This window comes from Seriola lalandi, unplaced genomic scaffold, assembly GCF_002814215.2.
Source record: "Seriola lalandi dorsalis isolate HSWRI2012SDOR001 ecotype SW California unplaced genomic scaffold, Sedor1 jcf7180002054885, whole genome shotgun sequence".
NCBI classification, from domain to species: Eukaryota; Metazoa; Chordata; class Actinopteri; order Carangiformes; family Carangidae; genus Seriola; species Seriola lalandi.
Window position 1 is genome coordinate 2213356 of NW_019525437.1, and position 10970 is coordinate 2224325.

Genomic DNA, 10970 nt, shown 5'->3' on the forward strand with positions numbered 1-10970 from the left:
CCTCTGAACCACAGAGCTGTTGTGGAAACCACAGACTCTGGTGTGTGTGATGTGACCCCCTTTCTCTGGTGTCACAGTTCTGCATATTGTAGCCTATGTGTATATGTATCTCCTGAACCACCACATGGTGACCCTGCTGTTTATAAATGAACCACATCATCCAAAATGTACGTTGCCGGTGAACATAATCCAACCAGTAATTACGTTTGTCATCACAACTAATTGTTTTCAAGCAATTAGGAAAACTTCAGAGTTTTGGTATCACTGCTCTGAAGATGCATCGTGGCAAATGACAGATATTGTGGTTCTGGGGGGCAGGTGTTCCCCTGCTGTCAGTACGGAGCTCTACTTCTGGAAGTTGGTACTCTCTGAAAATTATTTAGCATGTGTAACAGACACAATTCATGCACTTGAATGTTAAAAATAAAACCTTACAAAGTCTAAAACTAAAACTACATTTGAGAGTCCATTGCTTTTCAGTTTTTTGTTTTCCTTTGTCTTGCTACCAATGTCAAGGAGCAAAGGCTCCATTTGTGTGTGTGGCTGGACCTCATGTTTAGGGTGTTAGGGACATGAATATGTTGTGCAGGAAGTCTTAACCCTCCTTGTTGTTGGAAGTGATATTTTTTAATCTCTCATCTGTTTTTATGCTGGTTTACCCAGTGATCTACTGACTGGACAGTAAGATTAAAAGTTGGTGCTCATCTCTGTGGGTGATGAAGACCGCATTGTTATAAGTTCCCTTTCCCTCTTTTAAAACTTGCCTTGACCTCTACAACTCCTGACAGAGCCTTTGAAAACCCCTTCCTGTTTAGCTGGATGTTGCCTAGCAACACCAACAACAGAAAGTCATAAGTACAGGAATTATACACCAATCAGCCACAACAATATAACGGGTTACTATTTCTAATTGTTGTGGCTGATTGGTCTATATCTGTGGCCAGTTTTAAGAATTTATTCTGAACTATTAGTAATTTGATATAAAACTTAATTTGTAGTTTGAATTTTTTGCCACAGCTTCATGGCTTGATTCACTCAAAAAATATCACAGATCAGTCACAACATTAAAACCAGTCACCTGTTTTAATGTTATGGCTGATGGTGGATTTATCATGTTTAAAATAGGATCGTGAGATTATTCTGTCCTCAGCTAACGTTCCAGTATCAGACTAGACAGATAGATAACAGAGTCCAATAAAGACCAAAGGATGTGATGGGTTTCTGTACTTTACTGAAAGTCCTTTAGACTCATAGAACAAACTGTAAAACTGAAACAGAACAACATAGCAGAAATATTACATTTAAAACATTGAATGTAGCCTTGTGTACATTATTTTATACAGTATTTCAAATAAATAGAATGAAACGAAGCAAATACATACAGTAGCCTAAAACACTGTAGCCTAGCTTATTTGGTGTTAGCCATTTAGCCCTTTACTAGCTTAATTAAACCATCCAACATTTCTCCATAAAACAACCAAAAACAGCATGAATTTGACGTTTTCAACACTTATAACACAAACAAAATACTGCAGCACTCACAGACATATGCGATCCATATCCACCAAGGACAGAGAAGTGATGAACTGCATGCTTGATCCACCATTCAACTAACATATCTGCTATTTCAGCATGTCCACAAGAGGGCACCAAATCACCCTACATGAGACCAGCACAGAGATTAAAATGAACTACTTCTGTTTGTAAGTTAACAAACTTTTAGTCGGTTCCTTTGCCATCCATTATAATCATGGAATTAACCATTTGTCCAGTATTATCCCTTAATTGTATTCCAACCGGCACTAGATATAATTTAAAGGCCTGAGGATGTTTCTCGTCAGATTTGTGAAAGGGAGGACAGGACTAGAGAGACAGGACCAGAGGTCCCACAATGCATAGTGAGCACAGCTGTCCTCATAAATACTTTGACACACAATGTCACCGATGTTTCTTTTTATTATTATTGTGATTTATTGAATTATAAGTTTTACCTCTTTGCGTCTTTGACAGTTACTCTAATGAAAAAAGCCTTGGGTTAAACTGCTCACAACCCATAGACATACTCAACCTGTGAGGAGGTGCAAGTAGACCCGGCTTCATTTGTAGTGGGCACTGGTCAAAGATGTTTGGAACTACAGGTATAGACAGTACTCGTTTCCTAGAAGTGATGTGGTGTTAAATAGCCGACACTATAGCTGACATCTGCAACTGAACTGTCCAAAGAGAAGCAGAAATCAGGATTCATAACCCATTATTTCTGTACTATAACATGTAATACTCAAAAAAAAATATGTCTGAATGTAATAACAAATAAGAATAATTAGATATGGTTGTCACTGCTAAAGGTAAGGCAAACTGGAAAAGTAGTTTTGTGGTAACACTGCATTTATAGGGTTAGCCTGTTAGTACATGTTTTAACTTGGTCGTGATCTCAGTATTGCTCATTTCTCGTCAATTTTGAGAAATATTATTTTACATACACCTGTGAATAAGGAAAGCGTTTCCCCTCTCAGTGGCCTTGTTTGTATTCTGACGGATAAAACAACCAGACCTTCATTAGACCTCTTGCATAGAAGGCATTTTTAAGTGTCACAAAAGCACTGGTGTAAATAATAAAATCAATCATGGCACACTTGCTCTCTGCACCTACAATGTCCTCTCAAAACTATCCTCACAACAGCACATACACCAGCTAAAAAATAGAGATAATAACTTATTTATCTGTTTAACAGATTTAAAATAAATGTCGGCTTTGCAGGGACAAATGAGTAAAAATGTCCTTAAAAAGTGTTTTAACAGTGTTTGAAGAGGTTCTGGCCCCCCTTTGTTAAGAACCAGGACTGAGGAAGAGGGTTGCCTGGGGATGGTCATTTAGCACCATCTAGTGGACAGATAGTAGAACTACACCATCTGAAATGTGATTTCGACTGGGAATGACCTCGCTCTGATGTTTTTCAGACTTGGACTTTGAAGTTATGAGGGTGTGACTCATCCTCAGATCAACTGCACGAGCAGCTTCTTCTCTGCAAATGTTTCTTCTACACACGAAGGTGCAAAGTGTTTGTAAGTCGACCTGAAGTGAGTTCAGCAGGTGAGAATCCTCTTAATACAAACTCAACACTTTCTCCATGTTAACCTGTTGCCCTGATAAATTCATTTCCACAGCGCTAATTCATCAGCGCAGCAACAGAGTCATGTCAGCAATTCATTTCCCCCAACAAAGATGAGCTGCCATAAATCAAACTCAACATTTCCTCCAGAGTTTTCACATCAAAAGTCTCACCAGGATTTCATTAATAGGTCAATTTTTAATCTGAAAAACATGAGGAAGTCTTTGGTTTGGTGAAGGTAACTTAACATTGATCAGGAGCATCAGAACAGAAGAGGCACTGGTATTAATTATAACATGGAAACATTATTTCTGTTGAACAGAAACTCAGAGCAGCCGAGTGGTGAGTAGAACATGACTGTTGTTGTATTAATGGATTATTGCTGTGAAAATGGACATTAGTCTAGATTCAGTGTGTCATATGGTATAGTAGACTAAAGGTAGTTCCACCCTCTTCAGTGTGTCCTTTATATGTTCATGCATTACAGGTTTTTATATCAGTATGTAGTACATTATTGTTTTTACCACTATTATTGGCACTAATAGCAGTAAACAACAGTCAACTGTCTTCAATTATTCATATATTATTGAGGTGTCATTTTGACTGTAGTAATACAGTTCATGAGTTTTACCTGGACAGAAGTTCAAATGTGGTCTGACTTTTATGACTGTGATTAAAAGCATGAGATGAACAGCAGGTAGATGTGCAGTACAGTGTAAAAGTCTGTGTTAAAACTCCAGACTTTCAGAAAAGGCCTTCAAGTATGGTTTACTTTAAACGTACGTTCTGTTTTCCTGGATTGTAAATCAGGTCATACTCTGCTACAACAATGTTGACTGGTTATAATTCAGAAGAGTAACTGTGCAGTTCTTTTTTAAAGTACAGATTATTTTGTCATGCCTTTTGGATCTTTGCAGGGAAAAGATGGCGACACCTAAACAGTTCCTCTTGATGACTTTGGAGGATTTGGGAGCCGAGGACTTCAAGCATTTTAAGTGGTTCCTGCAACAGAAAGAGGTCCTAGAAGGCTTCCCATCAATCCCGAGGACTCAACTGGAGAATGCAGACAGGATGGACACAGTGGATCTAATGGTCCAGACCTACTGTATAAACACCATTAAAGTCACCAGAATGGTTCTGGTGAAGATGAATCAGAATGATCTAGTGGAACATTTCACAGACATCATCTCAGTACCCACAGGTAAATTATGGAGAGATTTAAAATGGGACGTTACAGAGATATCGAGGAGTTATCAGTCAAAGGAAGGTGGACTTGTTTAGATGGGTGGGGAATCAGAGGTGTTTAATCTCTGTGGGGTCATTTGCAGCTTGAGAGGTCATACGTGGGTCAATAGACCCCCTGGCTGTCCTGTGAGAGTAGCTAGAGTCTCATGATTAAGATGTGAATGTGCCCTAACAGCTTCACTGAGCTCTGACCAAGCATCAACATCCAGGGCTGAAAAGCACTGAAGAACCCAAACCTGCAGTTCCTCTAATGACCACTAGAGTCTGGCTCCAACAGTGAGTCAGTCTCCATAGACTCCCATGTTAAAAAGTCCAACTTTACAGCAGAAATAAACATGGTCTACTCCAAAACGGGCAATATACATACAATATCAATGAGGCCCTAGTACTAACCTCGGCTAAAGAGGCAGGGGGATGCTAACAGTTCATTAGCTAACTTACCTTTGCCAGGGTTACTGATGTGTGGGCAGCTTGTAGATTTGTACACTTTGCACCCAAGCTATTGAAAAGTGGGCATGGGTGTCCAGTGATTTATAATATTCGTACTCATATATTGAAAGTTATGTACTGAGACCAAACAGGAGGTAGCATAAATGTCCAGATGTTTCAGTGGAGTTAATGTTAACTGAGTGGAGGTCTCATCCCAAACAAGACCATGATTCAGCACTGATCATCAATGAGATGAGCGTGATTTGAATATGTCTGAACTACATCTTTTTTAATTAACCTTCAGTATCTGTCATAAACTGTCAAAGCACAACCATCTGACTTAAAAAGACAGAGATTTGCATCTGCATTTTAAAATACTACAATGAAATATGAACAAAGTGTCAGGTCAAAATTTTACAGCTCTGTGAATATGATCAATGTCTGCATGATCCAACTTGGACAAAGAATTTGAAAACTAGCAGTAACTGTTATATGTGCTATTCTGTGTTGATGCAATGGTGTAACTAAACACAGCATATACAGGCATTGACCAATATCCATGTTACAAATGAGTAATTCATTTGAAAATACAATATCAAAACAGACACGAAAAACATATTCTGTGTCCAGAAGCCATACGTTTCCACATTTTTAAAGGTAATGGACACTGGTACAACAGCATTCACTGCCTCTCAGATTCATTGATAACATATTCTGGTTTCTTTTGAATTCATGTTGAATGTTTGAATCTGGTGAAATGATGCATGAAAACCTGTGGAGGAGGTTCACAACAGTCCTATCATGGAGAGGTTTTGTCTCTGGAATGTTTCTTCCATTAAACCCTCTGAACGAATAGATAACACACTCATTAGAACATGTTTTCATGATTCATGTTTTCTATAGTAACTTTTGTTTCCTTATTCATTCAGAGATTCTCACTTACTGCCAACGTAAACTCAAATCTAACCTGAAGAAGAAGTTCCAGTGTGTGTTTGAGGGGATCTCTAAAGCAGGAAACCCAACCCTCCTGAATCAGATCTACACAGAGCTCTACATCACAGAGGGAGGGACTGGAGAGGTCAATGATGAACATGAGGTCAGACAGATTGAAACAGCATCCAGGAAACCAGACAGACCAGAAATAACCACCAGACAAGAAGACATCTTTAAAGCCTCACCTGGAAGAGATGGACCAATCAGAACAGTGATGACAAAGGGAGTGGCTGGCATTGGGAAAACAGTCTTAACACAGAAGTTCACTCTGGACTGGGCTGAAGACAAAGCCAACCAGGACATACAGTTCACATTTCCATTCATCTTCAGAGAGCTGAATGTGCTGAAAGAGAAAAAGTTCAGCCTGGTGGAACTTGTTCATCACTTCTTTACTGAAACCAAAGAAGCAGGAATCTGCAGGTTTGATCAGTTCCAGGTCGTGTTCATCTTTGACGGTCTGGATGAGTGTAGACTTCCTCTGGACTTCCACAACACTGAGATCCTGACTGATGTTACAGAGTCCACCTCAGTGGACGTGCTGCTGACAAACCTCATCAGGGGGAAACTGCTTCCCTCTGCTCGCCTCTGGATAACCACACGACCTGCAGCAGCCAATCAGATCCCTCCTCAGTGTGTTGACATAGTGACAGAGGTCAGAGGGTTCACTGACCCACAGAAGGAGGAGTACTTCAGGAAGAGGTTCAGAGATGAGGATCAGGCCAGCAGGATCATCTCCCACATCAAAACATCACAAAGCCTCCACATCATGTGCCACATCCCAGTCTTCTGCTGGATCACTGCTACAGTTCTGAAGGAGGTGTTGAAAACCAGAAGGAGAGGAGAGCTGCCCAAGACCCTGACTGAGATGTACATCCACTTCCTGGTGGTTCAGTCCAAACTGAAGAACATCAAGTATGATGGAAGATCTGAGACAGATCCACACTGGAGTCCAGAGAACAGGAAGATGATTGAGTCTCTGGGAAAACTGGCGTTTGAGCAGCTGCAGAAAGGAAACCTGATCTTCTATGAATCAGACCTGACAGAGTGTGCCATCGATATCAGAGCAGCCTCGGTGTACTCGGGAGTGTTCACACAGATCTTTAAAGAGGAGAGAGGCCTGTACCAGGACAAGGTGTTCTGCTTCATCCACCTGAGTGTTCAGGAGTTTCTGGCTGCTCTTCATGTCCATCTGACCTTCATCAACACTGGAGTCAACCTGATGTCAGAGCAGACAACATCCCGGTGGACTATACTGTTAAGACACAGAGCAACACAATTGTACCAGAGTGTTGTTGACAAGGCCTTAGAGAGTCCAAATGGACACCTGGACTTGTTCCTCCGCTTCCTCCTGGGTCTTTCACTGCAGACCAATCGAACTCTCTTACAAGGCCTGATGACACAGACAGGAAGTAGCTCAGAGACCAGTCATAAAACAGCCCAGTACATCAAGAAGAAGATGATTCAGAATCTGTCTCCAGAGAAAAGCATCAACCTGTTCCACTGTCTGAATGAACTGAATGATTGTTCTCTAGTGCAGGAGATCCAACAGTCCCTGAGATCAGGAAGTCTCTCCACAGATGAACTGTCTCCTGCTCAATGGTCAGCTCTGGTCTTCATCTTACTGTCATCAGAAAAAGATCTGTATGTGTTTGACCTGAAGAAATACTCTGCTTCAGAGGAGGCTCTTCTGAGGCTGCTGCCAGTGGTCAAAGCTTCCAACAAAGCTCTGTATGTGCACTTATGTCCATCCACATTTACTATATCTTCTCCTTTAGTTACGACAAAAAACAAATTTTTATTCCTATATTCTTTTTTCTTTGCTGATTCTTTTTCAGACTGAGTGGCTGTAATCTGTCAGAGAGAAGCTGTAAAGCTCTGTCCTCAGTCCTCAGCTCCCAGTCCTCTAGTCTGAGAGACCTGGACCTGAGTAACAACGACCTGCAGGATTCAGGAGTGAAGCTGCTGTGTGCTGGACTGGAGAGTCCACACTGTACACTGGAAGGTCTCAGGTTAGTGTTTAGCTGTTTCGTACTTATGACCTGTTGTTAGCTTAAAGGTTCTGCATAACATATTCACTGCCACTAGATTAGATCAGACCAAAACAAATTCTTTGTTGGCCACACCTCCTTTCAGCCACATTTCCCCCCTCCCTTATTGCTGTCAGCCACAACCATTACATTTAAGCTAAGTTAGCTTACATTATCATAACATTCTCGGCTGCGTTGCTGAACTGACTTCAGTTTAGATATTGAAACTACAGTGGAATGTGTTAGTTTTATGTGATCTTGCAGGTGTGATATCAATATCACATCAACAGGTCTTTTTTCTGTCTATTTTTGCTGGGAGCTGCACATCAGGTTTGAAAAATACGCAAGATGCCGAATCTGCAGATCATGCAATGCAGCTGTGAGGCATGATCATGTGTCATGCAGGCAGTGTGTCAGCTCTAACCCGTTAACATGGGTGCTGAAATGAAAACCAAGCCTTCCGCAGTCGCCATGCACATGCCACACAGCCAGTGTTTTTCTGGCCTTACAAATGGAGGAGAAGAAAAAACAGTTCTGAGTCCAGCTGGACCCTTTAGCAGCTTGTAGGGTTCTTTCAGTTAATCCAGACCAGTATTGGCTCCACGATCAGACTGGGAAAGAAATTCAGCCTTGGACTGATCCCCTGGGACCGGCTACATGACAGCGACAGACTTGTAAAGTGTATGAATGTGGGGGAGGGGCAGTGGTTAGGCATAGGGTTAGGGTTAACAGAGAGGGACTCATATGCACTAACATGCAAACGCTGCCAGACAGCTACCAAAACAAAGAACAGAGAAGCTCTGATTACAACACATACTGAGGGGGTGTGGCTGTTATTATTCCACTATTTCTTTACATAGAAAATATATGTTTGCTGCTACATTATTGTCTAAAATCTTGTATATAACCTTTTAAAATATTGAGTATGTGAATGTTTTCCTGGAATTCCTCCTCAGACTGAGTGGCTGTAATCTGTCAGAGAGAAGCTGTGAAGCTCTGTCCTCAGTCCTCAGCTCAGCCTCTAGTCTGAGAGACCTGGACCTGAGTAACAACAACTTGCGGGATTCAGGGGTGAAGCTGCTGTGTGCTGGACTGGAGAGTCCACACTGTACACTGGAAGGTCTCAGGTCAGGATTCATTCTTTTTTTGAACATTCAAGTAAAATATTGAGGCTTTTAATTAACTTTTATGATCTTGCATTACGTGTTGGTTATAATGTTGAACTGAAGACGTTTGCAGACTCAGGTGATTGTCAGTGCAGTGTTGATCACAGTTCCTAAAGTATGTTCATCTTGGCTCAAACACCTGTGTGGTCTCAAGAGAATAATCCCCATAACTAATGAAATAAACCACAGGTGAGAGTTGAAACATAATAAACTAATAATTTAAGAGCTTCAGGAGAAACTGAACAGAAGAAATAGGAAACAATGAGGACAATGAGCAGATGAACATAAGGAGACTGAGGGAAAGACAGAGGCTTAAATACTCAGGGGAAACAGGTGAAACACATCAGGGCATCATATCACATCATATTTCCCAGGATGATAAACACAACAATTCAGTCACAGACAAACATGAACTATGTTTCTCTTCCTCTCTGCTTTGGCAGCAGAAACAGTCTGACATTATTTTCATTTTTTTAACTGTCTCACATATTCAGAACAGTTTGTTCATCATCACAGACAAAAAACAAAAAGCATTCACTCTATAGTAAAGACATTTAATTCTTCATCCACTCAAATATTTGGAAATGATCTCTAGTGTTTCTACAGCTTCTCATTCTATTCTAGTCATGTGATCATGTACTTTACATTTCACCTTGTTGAAGGCTCATGATCCAGGGTTACCAGTGTTAGACTCAGTGTAGCAGGTAAAACTCCAAGAGAGCCAGACTGAGTTGAAGTAGCTTTGTGGTCCAGGTCAGACACAGAAGTCCAATAAAAACATGGCTCAGATCAGACAGGAGAGACTCTGAGAAGGCTGGATACTCAGACCTGCTGTGTAATAAGCACAGTTCAGGGAAACTACCAAAGTTATCGGAGACTTTATTTTGGTTTTTACTGTCAGTGGAGGAAATCAAATAAGCACCAGATTATCATAGAACAATGATCCCTCATCCACAGTTATGGACAGAAGACAAGTTTGAGTCAGAGACATTTGAGTCAAGACTATTTACACCAATCAGATTTGGTGAATACAGCTCTGCTCTGATGAAGCTTTCAATGAGCCGGAGCAGTGATTATGAATCTGCAGAGAGCTAATCCCCCCTGAACAAACACACATAAACATTAAATCTTAGCTCAGTCAACATTATGAAAAAACCACATCAGGAGGAGGTTTTAGTGGTGGAGGATCTGCACAGCAGTGTTAAAATGTCCACGCTGCACAGCTGCATGAATACAATTGGATGTTACTGGTGACAACTGTGAATGAGCCAATGCATGTGAAGAATACTAGAAACAGCTGATACCAAACAACCAATATAACTACGACTTCAGTTCTGTGTCTGAACCAACACACAGCTTCATTAGTGCCAGTGACAGTTACAGTCTTGTTACAGTTGTTAACATGTATGTATAGGTTTAACATGGAACTCGAACTTAGAGAGGTTCTGTGTGTGTGTGTGTGTGTGTGTGTTCAGTCTGTCAGGCTGTCTGATCACAGAGGAAGGCTGTGCTTCTCTGGCCTCAGCTCTGAGCTCCAACCCCTCCCATCTGAGAGAGCTGGACCTGAGCTATAATCATCCAGGAGACTCAGGAGTGAAGCTGCTGTCTCTTGGACTGGAGAATCCACACTGGAGACTGGACTCTCTCAGGTATGGTCAGACAACAAGAACTTAGTCTCTGGAGATCTGTCTCCTTTCTTGTATTTCATGTTTCCCTGCTCAGGTCCGTTATCATGAAAGATGTCTTATTAGTGCCCGAGCAGCAACTTAGCGAGGACTCATTGAGCATGTACATATGTTCACTGCAGGAGTCTCATCAAAACTATAAAGTTTCGGCCTGTTTGGACACTGCATGCTGGAGTTATACCAACTTCCTGTTTTATGAAATTTGGCGCGCCGCCACAGACCGGTCCTTTGTCAAAAACTCAAAAGCTCTGCACTGTAAAACTGCACTGGTCTGAAGATGAGAATAAATCAACAATTATCTTGGAATTGGACAAT

At 41.1% G+C, this 10970-nt stretch overlaps 1 protein-coding gene across 1 annotated transcript in view; it reads left to right on the top strand.

The window, feature by feature from the left end:
• The first annotated feature begins 3978 nt into the window (after positions 1-3978).
• Positions 3979-10970, top strand: part of LOC111671725 (NACHT, LRR and PYD domains-containing protein 3-like) — a 16883-nt gene continuing 9891 nt past the window's right edge. The window contains exons 1-5 of the mRNA XM_087179985.1: positions 3979-4311; positions 5714-7505; positions 7613-7786; positions 8761-8931; positions 10446-10624. Of these exons, the coding sequence (XP_087036111.1) occupies positions 4035-4311; positions 5714-7505; positions 7613-7786; positions 8761-8931; positions 10446-10624 (2593 nt within the window). The 5' untranslated portion in view covers positions 3979-4034. The remainder of the gene's footprint in view (positions 4312-5713; positions 7506-7612; positions 7787-8760; positions 8932-10445; positions 10625-10970) is intronic.